This window comes from Pelophylax lessonae, assembly GCF_965119305.1.
Source record: "Pelophylax lessonae genome assembly, chromosome: 4".
Lineage (NCBI taxonomy): Eukaryota > Metazoa > Chordata > Amphibia > Anura > Ranidae > Pelophylax > Pelophylax lessonae.
This window is the reverse complement of record NC_138771.1, coordinates 135,001,283-135,025,804: the sequence shown is the minus strand read 5'-3', so window position 1 is coordinate 135,025,804 and position 24,522 is coordinate 135,001,283. Positions and strand designations below refer to the sequence as shown.

The window sequence follows — 24,522 nt, the reverse complement described above, 5'->3', positions numbered from 1 at the left end:
AGAAACCTTTAGCTACCAAGTCCTTGGTGCGGAATTTCATCCAGGGGGTGCGGCACCTGGCTCCACCAGTCCGCGCGCCCTTACCGCCCTGGGATCTTAATTTAGTTCTGTCGGTTCTACAGAAACCTCCCTTTGAAAACATCAGGGAGATTCCCTTGTTTACTTTATCCCAGAAGGTGGCCTTCTTGGTGGCTATCACTTCTGCTCGCAGGGTGTCAGAACTGGCTGCATTATCATGCCAGTCCCCATACCTAGTGATTCATAGGGATAAGGTAGTACTTCATCCTAAGCCATCCTTTCTTCCTAAGGTGGTTTCAGATTTTTATCTGAATGAAGATATTGTACTACCTTCCTTGTGTCCTCAGCCCAAGCATCATCGGGAACATGCGTTGCATTCCTTGGATGTGGTTCGGGCAATCAGAGTATACCTGAAAGCTACGGAATCATTCCGTAAGACGGATTCACTTTTTGTGATCACGGATGGCCCCAGAAAGGGTTTGCCTGCATCTGCCGCGACCATTGCCAAATGGATTAGACAGACGGTGGTACAGGCTTATTCTATTAAGGGTCAGAGTCCTCCGTTCCCTGTTAGGGCGCACTCCACTCGAGCGCTCAGTACTTCCTGGGCCTTTCGCCATCAGGCGTCAGTGGTCCAGGTATGTAAGGCGGCCACCTGGTCGTCGGTACATACCTTTACAAAATTCTATAAAATTGATGTGACGGCATCGGCGGATGCCTCATTTGGCCGCAAGGTTTTGCAGGCCGCAATTTGAGGAGACCGGTGGTCTACCTCGAGAGTTTTTTTCCTGTTTGAAAAATTTCTTTTTTGTTGAGTCTCATCATTAAGGATGAGCATTGTAAACTTCTAGTTGGCACCGGTTGGGCCTTCTAGATTGGGATTTGATTTCCATTTTCCCACCCCTCATTTGTGATACTGCTCTGGGACGTCCCGAAGGTGCTGTATCACCGAGGACTACGTCTGTCAATGAGCGATAGAGAAAAATGGATTTTTGTAAAATCTTACCGTAAAATCCTTTTCTCTTAGCTCATTGACAGACGTAGTCCCCGCCCCTCTGTTTTGGAGTTGGGTTGGGTTAAAATCTCTAAAGACTGCTTTTTGACATAACTGATTTGCTGAGGCAGAGAGAGAGAGGATATACCCTCTGGGACTGCCCCTAGGGTGTGGCCAGAGCATTTTAATTTCCTGTCTAGTCCTGCTCCTGTGGAGGCAACATAACCCGAAGGTGCTGTATCACCGAGGACTACGTCTGTCAATGAGCTAAGAGAAAAGGATTTTACGGTAAGATTTTACAAAAATCCATTTATATATTACACAGTGTAGCCTTAGCTCCTGGGAATTGTGGTATGCGTTATCATTAGCCTGTGATTTACCACCTTTAAATCTAAACCTACCAGCCTGACAAAATTCAAATCAACCAGCCACAAAGTAACGCAGAATGCAGATTTAGGTAACACAAATATAGTATTTTTCAGCATTATTGTAGTAATCTACCTGTAGGTTTTGCAGTTATATGAATTCAGCTTTCTTGTCTTTTATTGTTTGATCCAGAGTTCTCCTTTTTTTATTTTTTTTCTAAACAAACAGGTTCTTTATATTCCATATAAAAAGGAAAAGGTTCAGTACAAACACAGTCCGATAGCATTACAGATTGGTACAAAGCATTGTAAGGGAAAAATACACTTTCCACCCCAGCATTACATCTGGCATTGACATAGAGAGAAAGAAGAAAAGAAAAAAAATATATATATCATCAATAGGTACAATGAAAACCGCTTCCAGCCCACAATTTAGTGTAAACTGGGTATAACATTTTAATCAGATCGAAATAACCAACCACGAGGGATGTTGAAGAACATATGGGGATCATGTTGGGCTACCAGGACGCTGCAAAAGATGCGTCTGTACAAGTTTGCACAGACTAAAACCCTTGGTATCCAACCATGGTGCCCATAATCTTTCAAATTTTCTAGGACATCCCCTATGTTGATATACAGTATCTCAAAAAAGTGAGTACACCCCTCATATTTTTGTAAATATTTTATCATAGCTTTTCATGTGACAACACTGAAGAAATTACACTTTGCTACAATGTAAAGTAGTGAGTGTACAGCTTGTATAACAGTGTAAATTTCCTGTCCCCTCAAAATAACTCAACACACAGCCATTAATGTCTAAACCGCTGGCAACAAAAGTGAGTACACCCCAAGTGACAATGTCCTAATCGGGCACAATTAGCCATTTTCCCTCCCCTGGGTCATGTGATCCATTAGTGTTACAAGGTCGCAGGTGTGTTTAATTTGGTGTCATTGCTCTCTCTGAGGATCTGAAGGAAAATCATTTTTGCTCGACATAAAGATGGCCTAGGCTATAAGAGGATTGCCAAGACCATGAAACTGAGCTGCAGCGTGGTGGCCAAGACCATACAGCGGTTGAACAGGACAGGTTCCACTCAGAACAAGCCTCGCTATGGTCGACCAAAGAGGTTGAGTGCACATGCTCAGCGTCATATCCAGATTTTGTCTTTGGAAAATAGACATATGAGTGCTGCCAGCATTGCTGCAGAGGTTGAAGGGGTGGGGGGGTCAGCCTGTCAGTGCTCAGACTATACGCCGCACACTGCATCAAATTGGTCTGCATGGCTGTCGTCCCAAAAGGAAGCCTCTTCTACAGATGATGCACAATAAATCCTGCAAACAGTTTGCTGAAGACAAGCAGACTTAGCAGAATGCTTTGCTAAAGAAGCTGAGGGTGAAGGTGATGAACTTACCAAGCATGTCTCCAGACCTAAACCCTATTGAGCATCTGTAGGGCATCCTCAAAGGGAAGGTGGGAGAGCGCAAGGTCTCTCCAGCTCCGTGATGTCGTCATGGAGGAGAGTGGAAGTGGACTCCAGTGGCAACCTGTGAAGTTCTAGTGAACTCCATGCCCAAAAGGATACAGGCAGTGCTGAAAAATAATGGTGGCCACACAAAATATTGACACTTTGGGCCCAATTTGGACATTTTCATTTAGGGGTGTACTCACTTTTGTTGCCAGCGGTTTAGACATTAATGGCTGTGTGTGGAGTTATTTTGAGGGGACAGCAAATTTTACACTGTTATACAAGCTGTACACTCACTACTTTACATTGTAGCAAAGTGTAATTTCTTCAGTGTTGTCGTCACTTAGGGTGCCCAGTAGACCACATTTAGGCTCCAAGGGTACCTGTGTTTGGAACACCCTGTTAAGGGTACCCATAACTGTCGACCAGTAGTGGTGTAATTTGGAACATCCCCAGAGGAGATGAATAAGATCACACCCCTATCTCATTTGCGCTGATAGCAAATCGTGTCGGCCAGTACACCCATGCTGTGAAGGCGAGCAGGAGTGTAAAGGGATGTTAAGATTATATTGAGCCTGGATAGTTTTTGTGAAGAGATTAGGGAGCTAGTAACCACCGCCTGTGAAGCTTCTTCCCATTGGTCTCCAGACAGTTAACCCAGGAAGGGTATGTTATTGGCGCACAAGGGATTACAACGATCAGAACAAAACTAAATTAGTCCATAAAAATAAGTCCATTGGAAAAGGTGGGCGACACTTGTCAGTGTGCTGAAGATCAGCGTTATGCACTAAGGGCAAAGGAAGCTCTTCTGAAGAGTGAAGCTCTGTAGGTACTATGTAAAGAAAAGAAAAGTGCCTCTAAGTGCAGTATTTATTAGGAGAGCAAGCAAGCAGACAAGTGAACACTCACAAGATATGCAAGAAAAATTGGCTCATCAGGGGGTTAAAAGCCCGGTAACAGTTGTCCCCCAGAAGCTTCCTTTGTCCAAGGCTGTGTCAGCTGTGATGCCACGGGGGACGGGAGAAGGGCCGGCAAGTCTGCATCTTCCAGGTACAGCTCGGGGAGGACAAGCTTGGAACGCAGCACGGCTCAGTGTGTGATGTCACCAGGAAGAGGGGGAGAACAATGCATTTCAGAGCATGCGCAAAGCTCCTAGAGAGCATGCGCGCTCCTTTGTCAAGTGATCACTTGACAAAGGAGCGCGCATGCTCTGAAACACATTATGGTTCTCCCCCTCTACCTGGTGACGTCCTACGCCGAGCGGCACTGCGTTCCAAGCTGGTCCACCTCGAACTGTACCCATAAGACACGGACTTGTCGACCATTCTCCCGCCCCCCGTGGCATCACAGCTGACACAGCTTCGGATAGAGGAAGCTTCTGGAGGTTAACTGGTACCAGGCTTTTAGTTTCCTGATGAGCCCCTTTTATACAGCATATCTTGTGAGTGTTAACTTGTCTGCTTGCTTGATCTTCTAATAAATACTGCACTTAGAAGCGCTTTTCTTTTCTTTGCATTACACACAGTTGACCCAGGTCTTCCTACCATTGCCTCCGGGCATTGGATGGGTGGCCATCCAAATGTGTACTCAGCAACATACATTAACACTGGGAAATAGAGCCCTTGGCATGAGTGACCAAGGAAATTAAATGCAAAATAGGGGTTTGCAATAGGGTCCACACAAGCCCCTTCCCCTGAGCCCTAAAGGTATGCTGTGTTTGAAGGTAGTAGAACTTCATGTGCGAGGGAAGGGAGAACCTCTCCTGGAAAATCGTATTGACTATTCTGAATGTTTTCAAAGGAATCACCACGGGCGAATTATGCATTGAATCGAGCAGTTGGGGCATTAAAATCATCTTAATTAAGTTGGTTCTACCGTCTACTTACTCCAAATATTGACCCTATCCCTAAATCTGGACAATAAGAGGTGTACGTTAAGGCGACTATAATCAAGCAGATTAGCGGTAACATGTACCCCCAGGTATTTAAAAGAGGATATGGTGGGGACGGGACAGATTGTTGAGACTATCTGGCCCTCGCCTCCCTCTAATAGAAAAGGAGCAGATTTTGTCCAATTTATGGCAGGCCAGAGAAATATCCAAATATGGAAATCATAGCCATGGCGGCCTCCAGAGACACATTAGTGTCACCCAGAAAGATCAGCTTGTCGTCCACATACAACGTGAGCTTCTCATGGAAATCACCATAGCGGAATCCAGAAATCAGTGGATCAGGCAACCATTGGTTCTTTGGCAACCGCAAACAGCAGGGGGGAAACAGGACACCCCTGTCTAGTACCCCATCCCAGCCTAAAGACAGAAAAAAACCCTATCAGCATATCTTATAGTGGCCCTGGAAGCATTGAACAGAAGCTGCACCCACAAAAGAAACCCCTCTCCAAAGCCAAATTTGGTCAGCACTTCCCATAAATACTTCCATTCTACGCTATTGAGCGCTTTATTAGTGTCCAGTGATAGTAGCACCCTTTGTCCCATGTTGCCAGTGGGTGTTTGTAAAGAAGAAACCTCCACAGGGATGTGGGCTTGTGGGGCATAAAACCCGCTTGAACTGTGTGTATAATGGACAGAATTACCTCATTAATTCATTGGGCAAGTATCTTTGCCAGGATTTTAACATCACTCTGCAATAATGATATCCGTCTGTAGGCCCCTGGTTCCAGTGGGTCCTTACCCGGTTTCAGAAGCAGAACAATATTATCCCTGGACATAGATTCTGGGAGAAACTTGGCGTCTTATGCGGCATTTAAGACTTTTTGGAGGCGTGGTAAAATACATTCCCTATATCTAGTGTACTACTGGGATACCATCATCACTGGGGGCCTTGGACGCTGGGAAGGAGGCAAGCAGCCCTCTGCACCTCATCCAAGGTCATCGGGGAATCAAGTTTGGAGCTCTGAGCCTGAGACAATGTAGGAAGTATTTACTCATCCAGGGAATAGTGACACTGCGATTGGTAAAGGGATTTGTAGTACCTGTTTAGCTCAGCTGCAATAAGATCAGGGCAACTTAGTATATGACCATCTGAAGCACGAAGTGCACCTATGGCAGGAGAAGCCTGGTGTGAGCGAGCTGTCCTAGCCAATAAATGGCCTGTTTTCTCCCCCTCCTAGTAGAATGCCATTTTGGAAAAGAACTGTTAATGTTCCGGGACGGAGGCTCTCAGCCTGTCCAGCAAGTCCTGGGCCAACATCCATGCCTCCCTCGTGGAATCCTGTGAGGTAGTCACATAGAGCAACTCTAGCTGTTGCACCTAGCTTTTAGACTGTAATATAAATTCAGAGGAAGATTGCTTTATGGCATTTATTTCCGCTATAAAAACTCCCTGTAGGGAAGCTTTGAATGCCTCCCTACACATCAACTCATTCCCTAGCAGGGGGTTAGATTAAAAAAAAAAAATGCTGTATCTGTGTAACTACTTGATCATGAGCGGGAAAAAGTTGCAGCCAAAAGACGTTCAGTTTCCAAGGGGCCCTAGGAAGGGGTGCTTGTAACCATGTTTGGGAAAAAAGCAGAGGTTGGAAACGGTGCTACCTGGTATTATAGATGTGCCAAGATGCTACAAAGTGATCTTATTATAAAACATATAAATGGTGAGACATGTTTTATAATAAGATCACTTTGTAGCATCTTGGCACATCTATAATACCAGGTAGTGCCATTTCCAACCTCTCCTTTTTTCCCAAACATTGTTGGCTCCTAATTTTTTAGGGGCTGGTTGGTGGCAGCTTCTACACCTATATACATTTGTCTCCATCACTCCATAGCGCTTGTCACCCCCCATTCATACCCATGTGCTTGTAACCATACCCAGAGTTCACCTTTAAACAACCTACAGTGGGTACGGAAAGTATTCAGACCCCCTTAAATTTTTCACTCTTTGTTATATTGCAGCCATTTGCTAAAATCATTTAAGTTCATTCTTCTTCCTCATGAATGTACACACAGCTCCCCATATTGACGGAAAAACACAGAATTGTTGACATTGTTGCAGATTTATTAAAAAAGAAAAACTGAAATATCACATGGTCCTAAGTATTCAGACCCTTTGCTGTGACACTCATATATTTAACTCAGGTGCTTTCCATTTCTTCTGATCATACTTGAGATGGTTCTACACCTTCATTTGAGTCCAGCTGTGTTTGATTATACTGATTGGACTTGATTAGGAAAGCCACACACCTGTCTATATAAGACCTTCCAGATCACAATGCATGTCAGAGCAAATGAGAATCATGAGGTCAAAGGAACTGCCTGAAGAGCTCAGAGACAGAATTGTGGCAAGGCACAGATCTAGGCCAAGGTTACAAAATGATTTCTGCTGCACTTAAGGTTCCTAAGAGCACAGTGGCCTCCATAATCCTCAAATGGAAGACGTTTGGGATGACCAGAACCCTTCCTAGAGCTGGCCTTCCGGCCAAACTGAGCTATCGGGGGAGAAGAGCCTTGGTGAGAGAGGTAAAGAAGAACCCAAAGATCACTGTGGCTGAGCTCCAGAGATGCAGTCAGGAGATGGGAGAAAGTTGTAGAAAGTCAACCATCACTGCAGCCCTCCACCAGTCGGGGCTTTATGGCAGAGTGGCCCGACGGAAGCCTCTCCTCAGTGTAAGACACATGAAAGCCTGCATGGAGTTTGCTAAAAAACACCTGAAGGACTCCAAGATGGTGAGAAATAAGATTCTCTGGTCTGATGAGACCAAAATAGAACTTTTTGGCCTTAATTCTAAGCGGTATGTGTGGAGAAAACCAGGCACTGCTCATCATTTGTCCAATACAGTCCCAACAGTGAAGCATGGTGGTGGCAGCATCATGCTGTGGGGGTGTTTTTCAGCTGCAGGGACAGGACGACTGGTTGCAATCGAGGGAAAGATGAATGCGGCCAAGTACAGGGATATCCTGGACAAAAACCTTCTCCAGAGTGCTCTGGACCTCAGACTGGGCCAAAGGTTTACCTTCCAACAAGACAATGACCCTAAGCACACAGCTAAAATAACGAAGGAGTGGCTTCACAACAACTCCGTGACTGTTCTTGAATGGCCCAGCCAGAGCCCTGACTTAAACCCAATTGAGCATCTCTGGAGAGAGCTAAAAATGGCTGTCCACCAACGTTTACCATCCAACCTGACAGAACTGGAGAGGATCTGCAAGGAGGAATGGCAGAGGATCCCCAAATCCAGGTGTGAAAGACTTGTTGCATCTTTCCCAAAAAGACTCCTGGCTGTATTAGATCAAAAGGGGGCTTCTACTAAATACTGAGCAAAGGGTCTGAATACTTAGGACCATGTGATATTTCAGTTTTTCTTTTTTTAATAAATCTGCAACAATGTCAACAATTCTGTGTTTTTCTGTCAGTATGGGGTGCTATGTGTACATTCATGAGGAAGAAGAATGAACCTAAATGATTTTAGCAAACGGCTGCAATATAACAAAGAGTGAAAAATTTAAGGGGGTCTGAATACTTTCCGTACCCACTGTATATCTGAAACTAAAAAGGAATGGTTAAAAGATGCCAATCAATGTTTGGCATGCACAGACATCTGTCCTGAGTACAAATATATGATTCATTCTAGAGAATGTCAGGACTTTATCTATCAGAGACTCAATCTCATTACATTTAAATTCCTAATTATACAATATAATGGTAAAGTAACAGTTTTTTTTTAACCTATTGTTTTATCTTTAGAAATCTTTTACTTTTTCTTTCAGGGTGTTGTCGGTGGAGTGACTGGCATAATTACCAAGCCGGTAGAAGGTAGGTACATTCTGGATCCACACACTGGTATGTCTCCCACGTTGTTCCTGGAGATTAGAATGTATTCAAATTGTCTTTTCCATAACTGCTTATTTGACATGACTGCATGGCAGCTCTGTTAGCAGCATTGGGTGAATAGTTCACATTACTGCGGGAGATAGAGATATTCTTTATGGCAAACAGATGGCTCTAGCCGATTTGGGAAGGAAGATCATTTACATGCTATAATGCTCTGTAGAGTTTAGGAATGTTTGCTATATGCATGCTACAGATAAGAAATGTTTTGAAGCCAAGTCATTTTCGAATGGTTTATTCTAATCTATTGATCAAGTTGTGGCTTCCTGTCAGAAATTGAGAGTTCATTAATTGCTTTATTTTATTTGTACAGGAAAAAAAAAAATCTGGCATAAAAGAGAGTTGTTAAAGAGCAAATAAAGTTAAATTACATCTATATAAAGCATTTCCAGGTGTATAAACAAACATTTCAGGACCTTCATTAGACCTTAAAGCAGAACTTCAACCAAAAGGAGAAGTTCCACTTGTTTTCCCCCTCCCCCCACCCTCTTAACAGTTGGAACATTGTTTTTTGGGAGGGGAAGCGGGTACCTGGTTTTGATAGGTACCTTCTTCCACTTTTGGTAGGCAATACGAGCAGAAATTCACCCAGTCACCCGGTACTCCAGGACTGACCAATGTTGGCAAATTACGCAGTGCACCTGAGAAAGAAAAGGAAGTTCCCACGACTTTACCGGACTTGCTAGAAATAGGAATAGGGGGGGCTTTAGAGGGGGTGGCGATGTTGGCTTCAGGTGGCCGGGTAGACACACAGTCATATTTCTGCTTTCCCAATAATCTTCTAGTTGTCTGTGTCCTTGGTGACATTTTCTCTTTCTTTCTGTAACAGTGTTTTTTGCGTCGCATTTTTGCACGTTTTACACTTTCTAGGTGCACTGCCATTTAACGCTATTAGAACTAGCATTTTCATGAAAGCAAAGCGAAGTCCTGCATGCTGCACCTTTGATGAACTTTCATAAAATACACATTGTAATAGAGTTTAATGGCAGCACACCTGAAAAGCAAGTAAAACGTGCAGGAAAACACAACACAAAAAAAGCACACTGCACAGATGTGAACTCAGCCTTACAGATGTATTTTTTGCCATCTGTCCCATTTGGAGATTTTTCTTCATTTACTGCCTTGCAAATGCAACAGGATTTAAAAAGAGTTCTCTCCAAAGATAGGAAAATGTCATTTTAAACAGTTGTTACCAGAACAAGTGATCCCATTGGAAGATTCCCCCCTATTTAAGTTCAGGAGACAAATAGGGATTTAGAATTTTTTATTCTGGATGTCAATAAAAATCTGTCACTATTCTATTCCTTAATCACTGTATACGAAACTAGAAAAAATGTTGGATTTAGATCAACTTTGCCCTTTTCCGCTTTCATCAATCCCAAAAAAAAAACATACTAAATATGACTAATGTTGTTATTGAAAATCTTAAAATCCATAATTGTAGTACTAGATAGCTCTATACATACATAGTAACCTGCATGTGCTTATCTATGGCTTTTTTATATAATGGTAAAGAGTGATGAAGTGTACATATTTGTTTTACTTTTTTTTGTACAGGAGCCAAAAAAGAAGGCGCTGCTGGGTTCTTCAAAGGAATTGGAAAGGGCCTTGTGGGTGTTGTGGCAAGGCCTACTGGTGGAATCATTGACATGGCAAGCAGCACCTTCCAAGGGATTCAGAGGTATGAATGTTCCATAGAAAAGGAGAAGCACAACTACCACTGATTTTACTGTCAGGACAGCGATGAGTCTAGAATAAAGAGACATGATAATATGTGTCTTGAGCTACTCTGTTCAAGAGCTGCTTCTTCAGGCTTGGCAGTCTCGTTAACAAACGACAATAATTAATTTGGAGAGAAGAAAAAAAAACATGTTGGGGTAGTCACATGTACATCTAATTTGTGTTCTTTGTAGATTAGCAAGTATTTGTTTGTTGCTTCTGCATGCCTCATGTGCTTCATTTGGTTGCAAAAGCTTTACCCCCTACATTTAATCTGTTTGCTCATTTACAATATGGCTGAATTAGCATTGATCATGCTTTTGCTACTCAAAATATCACTTAACACTGACCTGTCCTAGCATGCACCTACCACCTGATCAGTTTTTCTTTTTCGACCCCAGTGATTGCTTGTTTCTGCCCAAAGACCTCCACTGATGTTTGCTGACTTGCCTTTGGCCTGTTTTAAAGCTGAATAGTTTAGTCAGTCCCTTTTACTGAAGGTACCCACAGCAAACAAATGTATGTTTAATTTGTAAGACAAGATTTATGAAATGATGTACAAGGCCCTCATATCCTAGGGTCCTAGTTAATTAATCCTTATTCCCTGGTTCTGCAGGTTTTAAACCATAAAACCATTTTGCCCTCCTCAATAGCTAGACCAATATGAGGCCAAGTGTGTCACTACTGAAATACTTTTAGGTACAGTCAAATGTATTCAGTCTACTTGTTTATACCGGTGGAAAAGACTAGCAGTACGTTCGACCAGTTGTATAAATCAGATGGTATCAGTCAGTGTTTAGTTGTTCCTCTGGATAGGTTGTCTATCCTTGTTGTTCATACTTTTGCAAATTTAGCCATACATACTTTAGAAGTGGGACTGTGTTGTGTCCATCTCATAGCTATGGTCTTCCTTGCATAGTAAGGATTTAAGGTTTTTTTCTTGCTTTTGATTGTGATCTGATTGGCCAAGCTAAACACATGGTACAGGTAGCCAGGTACCATGTGATTGCTTTGAGCCAGTCACAGATCACAACAGTAAGCAAGTTTTACCTGAATAGAAAGCTATTGTGTCCACAGTGTGCTCCTAAACAGCAGCAGGCTCAATAATGTGCGTGTGTGTGTGCCTGCACGTGCTTCCCCCCCCCCACAGTATATCTGCAGGAGTGGGGGTGGCAAGTGGTTAATACATTGAAATTTTATGTTAAACTGATTTGTTTATTTAGTGATGTACCGCATTTAAAATCCCATGGTCAAAATATATCATGTTGCGTAGTGCTGAATAGGGATTGAGGTGCAACACTAATGTGTACCAGATTACAACCCAATTAGCTAAACTGCTTTTAGCGTGTTAGTTGGGAGTTCAGCTTCAATTTGCTAGTGTATCTACATCTGCTAGTATATCTAACGCTCCCCTCCCCCCAAGACTAACAATGCTGTTGTCCAAAGGTGCCTCCTGTGCTCCTTCCTCCAGAGTGGAGACACCCTAATACAGGAGGTGTTTTACGGGCCAGATTACCAGGTAAAAATAGAGGAGAAAAAAGCCTTAAAAAATAAAACTAATGCAGCCACCACATTTAAATTTAGTGAAAGGGTTTTCTTTTTTTCCCACATTTGTAAATTCACATTGATTCGCTATGCTATTTGTTTAGACATAAAAAGAATGTGGCTAGGTCAAGCTTCTGCAAGTTTAAATGTTAACCTTATAGATCAGACATTTTCTCCCTCACTTGTATTTCATCACTAGTTCCTGGATCAGTCTTAGATCTTGTGCCACTAATTCACCTGCTTGCTGATTTCAGTTTTTTTGCAGCTATAGCACAGTCCCCTCTTCTAGTCCTGCATTCTTCCATACCTGGCGTACCAACTATGCTCTGACCAACTTGGTCCCCATTTCTATTCACAACCTCACTGATAGCTGATAATATTCCAGCTTCGGCTCATTGGCAACGCTGCTGCTTGGTCATTTGCCTCCCCACAGCTCCTTTCTATTAGCAATGTGTTTAATATCCAATACATTTTATAAAGTATGTTATATATTCAACCCTCAGAGCCATATATAATTCTTGCTTTGTCAAGATTCTATTTGCAGGACTTTTCTTCTTTGGGAATCTCTTCCTTGATTCTTCAAATTCTAAGTAATCACTGAGATTTTTCTGGCTCAGAGACGTTTACTATGACCCTTCTTGGCTTATTATTCTTCCATCTTCAGTGCCAGTATGTTTATTATGTGCCCTCAAGTCATCAGTGAATTACAAAACTAAAAGACTTCTACACCACCAGCTTTCAGCATGCCCTCTGTGTGTGTGTTTCTCATGTCCTGGATATTTTGTGTAGATTGTAAGCTTTATTAAGCAGATGCCTAGTAACATTTGGTTTGTGTTTGTCTAATGGATGTACATCTGCCTGTCAAAAGCTTGTTTAAAATTACTCCTTTCTGTAAAGCTTTTTCTTTGTCGTGTGAGAGAGTCTGATAAGTGTTTTAAAAATCTCCAAAGCAAATAAATGCAAAGTGTTGAAGAATGTGTAATTATTGTAACGCCCATAAATCTCAGAGGCTGTGGTATATGGAAATTCTTTAAAGTGGAACTTTAATCAGAAAATTAAGTCCTGCTAGATCATTTTAGGCTGGCCCCTTTTGCAGGTATATCTATGTAAAACATTAAAAAGAAGTGTCTATACTGTTTAAAATCCAGTAATACACTGTCTCACCCTGCTTTGCACAAGCTTGGTTGCTCTCCATTTTCAGGCACTGCTGAGTTTGTAGAGGCCGATCTGCTGACAGCCCTAAAGCGGAATTAAAGCCTCCTATCCTGTGCAGTCAAGGAAGATGTTTCTGTTTGATCTGCAACTGCCATGGTGTGCTTGCACATGTGATCAGTTATGCCACCAGCCATTTGACCATTGACAAGTATGGTTGAGGACACAAGCAAATGTGACAGTTAGCAATCCCAACATTCTGGGAATATAATTGTTTTTTTAAAACCATTAAATCGATGGGTTTAATTCCGCTTTATGATTTACTGCTGTTCAGGGGCTCTGGGCTTCAACAAAATACTCAGCCTCCAGCAAGAAAAGAAACAGGAGCAATGCTGGAGACAATTTACAGCACACACTAATTTTGATAGCATGGAATGTATGGTCCTTGCTAAAGAACATTATTTTTTTATCAAGTTGGTATGGGTAAAGTTCCCAAATAACTGTAAGCTTTTCATCCAGTTTTAGGTGTGAGGTATATGGACTTAACAAAACTCTGCCCAGTGAGAAATTCAGGGGCTGACTTTGCTGTTCTCTTTTTGAAAATGCTAGTTTCCTGGTTCTCATGCTGACCCTTTGGTTTTAATACTTGGAACAAGTATGTAGATCAGGCGTTCTGATAAAGTTAGGAATCCTGAGACTAGCTAGCCAGAAATCCCCTAGCAAAGGCAGACCCTTTTATGTCTTATAACAGCTTTTCTTTTAAATGTCTATATTATTCCTTTTAAACACTTACAAAAACAACATAATTGGAAGACTTAGATAATGATGTTTTTTTCATTAGAATTCCTTAGAATGGCAATTATCATGTCCTAACATCCTGGAATCTTTATTCTCAACCAGATTTTTAGCAGAATGCTTTGGAAGCAATTGTTAATAAGTGTTTGGAAATATTGTTGGGAAAAAAGCTGGGATTTTAATAATACGGATCAAAAATTTACTTATCAGTGTCTAGAATTTAGCTACAGCCAATTCTGTGTGGTCAATAATCTATGACTTAGGTTATATAAAGGGTTAGTTAACTTTTACTGACTTACCAAAAACATTCTTATGATTAATTACAGCAACCTCAGTATATTACACAGTGCTTTGTTTTGTAGAAGAATGCTTACTTTCTCTATCGTTTATCGACAGACACAGCTCTATATCTTCTTAGACCATTGGGTTATGCTCCTCCAATCAGGAATAGGACACTAGGCAGGAAAAAGCTTTACCAAGCCTATGGGGGCTCTCCCTGCAGGCATAACCCCACCCCTACAGCAGCCAGTTTGTTTCTGCCTAGTTTAGGAATGGGACCTAGTTCCCTGCTGGGACTTCGGTCTTAGCAATAATAGGGAAATTTGCTAGGGTTTTTGGCTTTCTGCAGAAAGGGGCTGAACAGCAGCTGGCTTTGGGCACTATCAAAGGCCAAGTGTTGGCCTTGGTGATATATTTTCAACTCCCCTTAGCTACGCATGCCTTGATTCGTAAATTCATTCAGGGAGTGCGCCATATGGCTCTTCTGAGGCGATCCCCGCTACCTCAGTGGGATCTAAATCTGGTATTATCTGTTCTGCAAAAGCCTCCTTTGGAAAACATTCGGGAGATTCCTCTGCCTTCATTGTCTCAGAAGGTTGCCTTTTTGGTGGTTATCACTTCTGCTTACAGAGTGTCTGAATTGGCGGCTTTGTCCTGCCGTTCACCTTATTTGGTGGTCCACAGAGCTAAAGAGGTACTCTATTGTGCTTCCTTCACTCTGTCCCAAGACCAAGCATCCTAAGGAAATTGCCTTGCATTATTTGGATGTGGTTTGAGCAATCAGGGTTTACCTGGCGGTTACTGAGTCTTTCAGATACTCTTTTTGTCCCTCGTAAGGGATTGGCTGCGTCTGCTCCGACCATTTCCAGGTGGATCAGACAGACGGTTCTTCCTTTCCCAGTGAAGGCCCATTTTACTAGAGTGCTGAGTGCCTCTTGGGCTTTTCGCCATCAGGCGTCAGTGATGCAAGTTTGCAAAGCGGCAACTTGGTCGTCTGTGCATGCGTTCACGAAATTCTACAAAGTTGATGTGTTGGCATCTTCGGATGCCTCCTTTGGCTGCAAGGTTTTGCAGGCTGCTTTTTAAAGCAAATCTTTTTTGTTCTCTTTGGAGGTGTATGTTTTTGCTAGGTGAACTCCAGTTGTTCCTGGTTGAGCTCCATATTTCCTGGTTGGCTAGGTTTAGCCTTTGAGAAGTTACGTTCTTTTTTGCGTTGTCTTCCCACCCCTCATGGAAATACTGCTTTGGGACATCCCAATGGTCTAAGAAGATATGGAGCTGCGTCTGTCGATGAACGATGGAGAAAACTGGATTTTTGTACTTACCGTCAAATCCTTTTCTCTGAAGTTCATCGACAGACACAGCACCTGGCCCTCTGCTTCTGAGTGTGTGGGGTGTTTTTGTCTTCTAAACATTGCTTGCAATGAAACTGGCTGCTGTAGCAGTGTGTGTGGGAATATGCCTGCAGGGACAGCCCCAATAGGCGTGGTAAAGCTTTTTCCTGCCTAGTGTCCTATTCCTGATTGGAGGAGCATAATCCAATGGTCTAAGAAGATATGGAGCTGCGTCTTGTCGATGAACTTCAGAGAAAAGGATTTTATGATCAGTACAAAAATTTCAGATGCTCATTTTAATGTCCTCTCCTATCTGTCCTGCAGATAGCAGTACGTATCGAGCATTGGATGCGCAAGCCCGAAAAGTAATCAATTGTACTTGGCTGTGTTCTCTACCCACACATATGCAGTCCACTCTCTTTCGAAGCTCAGCGTTTTGTGAAAAGGATTAGAAAGCAGACTGCGTATGCATGGGTGGGGAATGAAGCAAGGAGTGCTCGTGAGTTTCTGAAAATCCAATGCTCTGTATGTCCTGCCATCTGCAGAATGGAGAGTGGAGAGGAGTGAAATAAGCAAGTGGAAAAGTAAGCATTCTTTTATAAAAACAGAGCTGTGCATGCTAAAGTACAGAGTACGCAGTAATGTTTGAGGATGTTTTTGGCAATAGTCAATAAAAGTGAAGTAACCCTTAAAGGAAAAGTACAGCCAAATACTTGTTTGACTGTATTTCTCTTGTTAACAGGAGTGCAGTTCGTTCTGTACTCCTGTTAAAGCCTACTGTCGGTTGACATCACAGTGTCAGTCAAGGCTCTGAAAAGATCCCGACCATATGGTCGGGATCCATTAAGAAGCCTGGACCAGCACCTGGCTCAGCCTCTCCGCCATCTGAGAGAGCCTGAGCCAGCCCAGCGTTCCAGTGAGCACTGGAGGGGAGAGCAGAGAGCTGCTGACTGACAGTCACAACTCTCTGCTCAAAGCAGAGAGGGAGAACTGAGCGATCGTTGTCTTTGATCACTTCTCACTGCAGAGTTGGAAGGGGACAGATGCAGCATCATATCGATACTGCATCCACCTAGGTGAGCATAATCTTTTTTCTCTTTTTTGCAAAGCCTGTGCTTTTCTTTTAATATAATTTATAATAATATCTCTTACAACAGGGTCTCCAAACGTACTGTATAAAGGGCTAATTTATTGTCCTTCAGACATTAAGAGGGCCGGACTGTGGCCAGTGGGATTAGAAAATGCTTCAGCATCAGTGGGGAGTATTCAATGCCTCAGGCTTGGTGGTCAATGGGAGTAAAAAAAAAAAAAAAAAACTACCTAATGCCTTTGGTCAGGAGGATGAGGAATAGCGCCCCATGATAGGTATTAGTGAGAGGAATAGTAGAACATTGTTCGCATCAGTGGAAGAAATAATGCCTCATCTTTGGTGTCAGTGGGAGAAATTATGCCCCATCATTGTTGTAAGTTGGAATAATGATCCACAGTTGGTGTCATAAAAAGGAGTGGTGCCTCATTGTTTGTGTCAGTGGGGGAGGATAAGTGCCCCATCTTTGGTGTTAGTGAGAGGAAGTATGCCTCAGCTTTGGCGTCAGTGAAAGAAAATATGCCCCATTGTTGGTGTCAGTGTGAGGAATAGTGCCATGTTTCAGTGGAAGGAAAAGTTCCCCAAGTGCTGTATCCAGCTCACAGGCCACAATTTGGAGACCACTGTCTTAGAAGAAGGATACTTTTTACACATGCTGTCTGTTTTTTAAGGTTCATATAATAAAACAAATTTTGATTGCTTTTATATCAGGTAGGCAACTAAAGCTGGCCATACACAGAGCTAATTTCATCCGCTTCCTGATTAACCCAACATCCCTTGATTTAAAAATCAGAAGTTGTGTTGAAAATTGTCAGCTAAACAGCGCCTGCATTTTTTAAGGTGCATGTGTTGTTCGGGTATTCTAACAGCTGGCAGGGACTGCTGTCCTGATACAGTAGCTGCAAGTGGAAGATTCGCCCATTTGTGCTGTGTAGCAATTTTTTGCTATATGTTTATGGCCAGCTTTACTTGCATAACAGAAACAATTGGCTAATATCTTAGTAAAGTGTTTTCATATGTCTCTTTTTCCCGTATACCTTCAGAGTAGCAGAATCTACTGAAGATGTAACTCCTCTTCGACCGCCTCGTTTCATTCATGAAGATGGAATAATTCGACCATACAATCAACATGAAGCTCAGGGTCTGAACTTATTTGAGGTAGGTTCATAAACCGTACAGATTCTGTTGGCAGTAGTAGGCTTTAGATTTGTGTCTGTCATGTATCTGTTTGTCTGTCCTAATATCAGGAATTCTGATGCACTTCTATCATAAACAAGGCCCCTTTCACACAGGGGAGTCCGTCGGCGGACTCCATTTTTCTAAGCGGGGGGATCGATCCGCCAATCCCCCGCTGAGCAGGCGGATGGCAGCTCTGTCTCCGCGCTGTGTGGGCAGACAGAGCTATCAGGTCCTCGCTGTTCTCTATGGGGGAATCGGATGGGAACGGACCGTCTGTTCGTTCTCATCCGATCCCATCCCCTCTGCTGGACGGATGGAAAATAGGGTTTCCATCCGTCCAGGTTTGACGGGTTGGATGTCAGCGGACATGTCTCCGCTGACATCCGATGCCCCATTGAGATGCATGGGGCATCCGTTCAGATCCGCCAAAAAAACGGACAGGCGGATCTGAACGGTCCGCCTGTGTGAAAGGGGCCTAAAGCTTTAACAAGTATTAACGTTGGTATCACAAATTTCTGAGGAGAACATTATCAATAAAAACCAGGGACTAAGGCAAAGTGAGAGCCCATGTATAATTCCAAATATTCCCTGTGGTGTCCACACCATGCCACCAGTTTTTATTGGTAGCCTTTTATATGGTTTGATTTGTGTAGTACGACTTGATTCTACTCTATGTGGCTAAAATCCCTCTGGAATCACACAATACAATTTTCCAAAATGGTGCTGTGCTGCATTGATGGGAATGCGCACTATTGAAACCAATGTGATTTCCATTGTAATGCAATCCTGTGAGCCTCAAGTCGCATCTGAAATCACACAAGTGTGAACTAGGCCTTAGAGAGAATGTGTTTTTTTGTTGATTTGTCATTTTAATGACATACTCATAGTAAATTTTAACAGCAACTTCTGTCTGTACATGGGCAAAAACAAACCATCACAACCGGTCCCGTCCCGTCTGATCCATTAATGGCTAGATCGCAAACCTGTGTCTGTCTGTTTGCTAGGTAGCCTTTAGTACAGCTCACAATTAGCAACTTGGGAAAGGTTAGAAATGTTATGATTATATTTACTATCTCTACACCATTGGGGAGATTTGCCTTGCTCCAATAGGAGGATATGGGAAAACACCTCAGAGGAGACTACAGAAAAAAAAACTGAGGTTTCTGGATTCTGTACAAACAGTTTTAGCTAGAGTTTCACTTTAATAAAACATTGCAACTACATACAACCTATGCGTTTTTTAATGGGATTTAAAATTGTGTCAGCTGCTATCCTTATGTAAACCTCACATAACTTGGGGTTTCAGTATTCTCCAATAATATCTAGACAGTTATGTTTATTTATAATGCTGTTGCTCAGCTAGATTGGAATTTGTGGCAAAGATGTATTTACTTTTTCTAAAATCGGTCATTGTAAGAATTTGTTAAATTGTCCATGTGTGCAAAATGGTGTCCTGGTTCATATATTTAGAATTGATTTAATTCCAGAGTCTTTTATTTTATGATACATTTACTTATTTCAAGTTTAAAGGGAATGTATAGTCTTTTCAATCTTTTTCACATATGCATGTAAAGGGAGATCAGCTTGGTGTTAATAAAGTGTGTCAATGTGAGTTATTTTTCATTTATTTATATAACCTTGATTCTATGTGTAGTTTGTAATTCTATATGTACATAGAGCCAGCTCATAACATTATCAAGCTCTGCATTGTGCTGAAAAGTTCCGTACAGGGGTTGTGCGTTACTGTTCCTTGTCACAATGCAATTCTTTCAGTCCGTGTACTCTTTTAGTAAAATGCAGGTAACTGCCTGTGTGGCTGATATCTCAGCAGGAGTTACTAAGGAAGGTTGAATTAGAGCATAATTAGCACCTCGCTGGTGCCAAAATCTACTCTTCTGGGTGCCAGCCCCCCCCCCCCAAAAAAAATCTATACCAGAGCATGCTGTATCTTTCTGACCTTTCTATTGTCAGCATTATTTTGTTTACATTTCAACTCTCTTCGGGGAAGCCCACTGAGAGCTGATGAGTCATCGGATGTTAAGGACGTAGTGGCCGGCTTCCCGGCCCGCTCCCTAACAACCAGCTATTCTTCACACAGAATTTGGATCGGTCGATAATTATTCAAGTGATCCAAATTCAAATTGATCTGAAAATTTGGAATTCGTTAGAAAATTAATAAACAGAACTAAATTTAAACTAAACTAGATTAAACAAAACTAAACTAAATTCAAAAATGAATTAACAAAACTAAATTAGTAACATAACAAATCTGTTTTAAACTAAACAAATGTTTCCGCTGTTCACATGTCTAAAAAGTATAGAATGGCTTTAAAAAATGTAAGAGTAATGTCCAAAATTGCTGTAAAGAAAAACAAAGCATGTACACATCTCACAAGAACAAATCTGTACTTGTGAGAAATACATTATACATGCCCTTTATTCCAGAGTCTGAGCAATTGCTATTAGTGAATTTTGTTAATATTCTACAATAGCACATCTAGAGTGCAGACCCAACTACCTGCAAGGTTACAGGAACAGTAAGAGTTTAAATTGCCTACCACTTTCTCAGTTATGAGTTCTTTCTTGTCCCATTTTAGCTTGTAGCAGGAACAGGAAGAATTCTTCCTGGGGGAAAGAGGGCAGATAGTATTTGGAGCTTCCTTTTTCTCTAGGGTTTACTTTTGCTCATTTATAAGATTATAATATGCTTGGTAAAACTGGAGCTAGGTTTTAACGTTTTGGGGTTTTCCAACTCTACAGCCCAACCTTAGTGTATTTATTTGGTTTAGCTCTCTGGTATGCCATGTGCAGTGTAGCTGAAAACAAAAAGTATTGTTTTTGAAGGATATCCTATTCCAACATTATTTAGCAATTGCTCTGGTCTGGGTTTTATTAAGGTGACCCTGTCTCCTCCAAATAAATTAACACAGTGCCTGTAAAAGAACATTGTTGATACCTACCTGCAGTGCTAATCTTTGCTCCCTCTCAAAGTGTGATGAGTCTTCTTCATCCAACAGTTCCATGCCTTAATGTGTCGGAAGCCTGTTCCCCATCTGTGCTCTGTGGCCTATCCTACTTGACCCTACATCAGTACAGGAAACCGTAGTGATGCAGGGAGGCTGAAGTGATAGGGATCCAGAATCGGCACCACCGGTACAGCCAACGCATTATTTAACATCAAAGCTGAAATCTGGGCATGGAAAGATTAATCCAAAGGGTAACTCCACTTTCGTGGGGGGGAAAAAAAGCAAATAAATAAAAAATATAATATAGCGTATACAATTGCGACACAAGTCATATTGTAATTGAATGTTATTAAAAATGTACCTTTCCTTTCCAATCTGCAGCCGCTGTAATTTTCTAAAAATGCAGTGAGATGGGGCAAAAGGTAGGAATCTGCAACAAAGGTTGTTATAATCCTTGCAATGTACACAAATCACCCAGAGGGCAATGTTTTTCTCTCAACAAAAGTGGAGTTATGCTTTAAATCTGTGTGCACCAACTGCCTTTGCAAACCTAGACATTCAATTGTAAACGTAATGGTGACATTATCACTGTGCATAGCCCTTGCAGATAGCAGAGCTGTGGAAGAGACCCAATAGGCCCCGCCTACTACAGAAGGAGGGGGGGGGCAGATACAAGACCAATCACCCTCCACAAGGAGAGAGAGAGAGGAGCAGTGTCTTCATTACAGGAAGCTCCTGCATAGAGGCAACATTTCACATTGGATTACTGCACAGATCTGAAATAAATACACAAGGCACACCAATATTGAAAGAAAAATACCAGCCGCTTGTGTTTACACATTTCCTTATCCCAGAGTCCAGCTTTAACTATTTCTGACACTGTGTTATAACGCCTGTAGATATAATATTAAGAAATAATTTTAAATTGGTTCTGTTTGATTCTAGTAGACCTTTAGATGCATATTGGCCCAGTGGTGGCTCTGTGCTTTACACAATATTTAGTATAATGTCTGTATGTGAAGGAGACTTATACCAAGAAGTGAGTAAGCTAAAAAAAAAAATGTCTAACTTTGTTGTCTATCTTCTTTCTTTCTTTTTTCACATATGCAGCAATAACTGGAATGAAGGAGAGTAAATTACTTTTTTCCTTATCTTCATTCTAATTTCCACAGTTCCATTCTGTTCATGTTTAGGATGGATTTCACGCTAAGAACCAGGACCCATTGGTCTTAAGCACTTCATTAACCCATGGCTTCTTCCATATGCACAATGTAACCTCCTTTAGACTCTTTCCAGCATAGATGCTTTTAGTATATGATCCCATTGCATTATATACTTTATATGTACTGTATTAATCATTTGTGTCATCTAAAGCAATTGCTGCTACACATATGTAGTTATGTATTACAGGTGAAATTCTGATTTTCAAAGTCTTGTATTGATTATAATTATTCTGGTGTCAAATGTGCGTGCCTTGTTGGTATATTCTTTGAGTATAGATATTCCTATTTGTGCCTGGACAGAATGTTTTGGATGGTATGTTTTGCCTATAACTGTAGCTCTTTTGATCTTCGATTTTTCTGACTTTACCTCTTTTAAATAGTATGCTTTAAAAAAAGCTTAGGGGTTTTTTATTGTTTTGTACTTCAGTTTCTTCCATGGGGATATGGGAATGAGTATAGCCTCTGACATCACTTTAAAAAAAGCACATCTAAAGATTCAAGGACATAAGACCAGGATGCAAGGATTGGGTGTAATTCAGACCAGGATGCAAGGATTGGGTGTAATTCAGACTAAGATGTAAGAATTGGGTGTAATTCAGACCAGGATGTAAGAATTGGGTGTAATTCAGACTAGAATGTAAGAATTGGGTGTAATTAATTCTCCCATGTGTTTCTGTAGAGTGTCCATGAGAGTTAAGCCAGTTACACACGTACATAGCGTTGGCTGGTTCAGCAGGATCCGGCAGGCTTTTGGTATATGTGTAATCTTCTCTGTTCAACAGAAGCTGCTCTAACGACATGCTTCTGTCAGACAGTTGTGCTAAAAATCCAGCATTCAATCGGCACTCACAGCCAGTGGCTGCGAGCACTGACCAGTGTGTTATGGCAGGAGGCGAGTGCCCTTTGTCAGAATACAATAGCTCAGCAGGAGAGATCCCTGCATCCACATCACCCGCTGGATTAACAAAAAAAAAGCTATGGGTGTATACCCATGTTTAGTGTCTCAATGTTTAGTTCACATTTTAAACAATAACAAGTGAAAAAAAAAAAAAAAAAAACACTTATATGTACATTCACACTGTTGAAAGAAAATGCATGTGAATATGTTGGAATTGTCTGGATATCTGCAGCTAATAACACAAAAGCTCTTTAATACCCTTACCTTATTGTTTAACATTCACATTTATGCATAAAAAAGTATGTTAACTCTCTATTATTTACTCTTTGTATTTTTAGTTCTTTAACTTTATCAGCAATAACCAAACATTTTGTGTAGCTGCCAATAAGTCACCTATTCCTCCTTATAAAACTTTATCCATTCTTTGATCATTTCTGGAATTCCTAACAAAGAACAATCTGGTTGAGGTCTGGATTGTGACTTCTGAGGGAGAGTAGTGACAGTAATATATTGCCTCAATTTGTAGACAATTACTATGGACCGATGAACATTGAGGCTTAAAGAAATGCTTGTTTTCCTTTTCCAGTCTTATGCACCCCTTTATTCTTCTGAGGTCCCATGAAAATTATTTTGATTGGGGCATGTAACACTTCTAATTTTGTTTGCTCGTTCCATAAGGCAAACCATCAAATCACACATACGTTCATATCATTAATAGGAGTTCTCAAATCCAATTACCCTCTTTTCAAAATTGTTGTGCATGTTTGTTAAAGAAGTCTGTCATTATTACCATGACTTACATGAAGATCAGATTTAATTTTAGGAGCCTCTCATGCAGAAATCCAAGTCATTCCAATAGGTTCACAAACATTTTGAGTAGCAGTAAGGGATAATGGAATTTTAGCGTATCTGTAAGCTATATGTTATAATTGTATTGTGCAAAATGTAGTCATCAACTTAGTAGTAGCTAGTGAAAAATAAGGGTAGAGGCCTTCCTTTGTTATTAAAGAGGAAAAGGTCTGAACTTTGCACAATCCACTGGGAGTTCAACATAGATCTAGAATTCAGGAATGTTTGACAGGACCATACTCCAACTCAGGTGGTTTTGTTTTTACTCCCATTATATAGAACCAATTTGATATACAGGGTAACAGCATGGAAAAATATATACTTCAGTTCATGGGTATACAGGTTGTTAATATTTGGGCTATCCTATAAGAACTTCTCAGGTTTTACATCCTTGGGGGGGGGGGGGGGGGGGAGGCAGTACATGCACAAGCAACATTGTTAAAATTAACTGAAATTGTTTGGTAAAAGAAAAGATGTTTTCTTGACTGCACATATTGTGTCTTAATGGTCTCAAGCCAAAATTGCATATCATTTTATGGGTGGTGCACTGTCTAAATTTATATAGATTAAATGATGTTACTCTCTCGTTGATATTTTACTAGGAGACTAGTGGAGGTGTCAGCATCCCTGTAGTTAATTTTTAAATCACAAATTATCCTAGATACACCTATTATCAAATCTCTCAACAATTCATCCTATTTTTAATATCACTGAATTATTTGTGATATTAGAAGATTTGTCATCGCATTGGTCAAGCATGATTATAAATCCAGGTCACATAAAGCTTAAAACCCCCTCCCAATACTTATT

At 41.3% G+C, this 24,522-nt stretch overlaps 1 protein-coding gene across 5 annotated transcripts in view; it reads left to right on the top strand.

The window, feature by feature from the left end:
* Positions 1 to 24,522, top strand: part of VPS13C (vacuolar protein sorting 13 homolog C) — a 555,353-nt gene that overhangs the window by 491,645 nt on the left and 39,186 nt on the right. For 3 of the 5 annotated variants that reach the window (XM_082257056.1, XM_082257055.1, XM_082257057.1), the window contains 3 exons: positions 8,566 to 8,611; positions 10,244 to 10,367; positions 17,641 to 17,755. In XM_082257056.1, coding sequence (XP_082113182.1) covers positions 8,566 to 8,611; positions 10,244 to 10,367; positions 17,641 to 17,755 — 285 coding nt within the window. Of the gene's footprint in view, positions 1 to 8,565; positions 8,616 to 10,243; positions 10,368 to 17,640; positions 17,756 to 21,852; positions 22,282 to 24,522 lie in introns of those variants that run through there. The other 2 variants (XM_082257058.1, XM_082257059.1) reach the window with 2 other exon arrangements.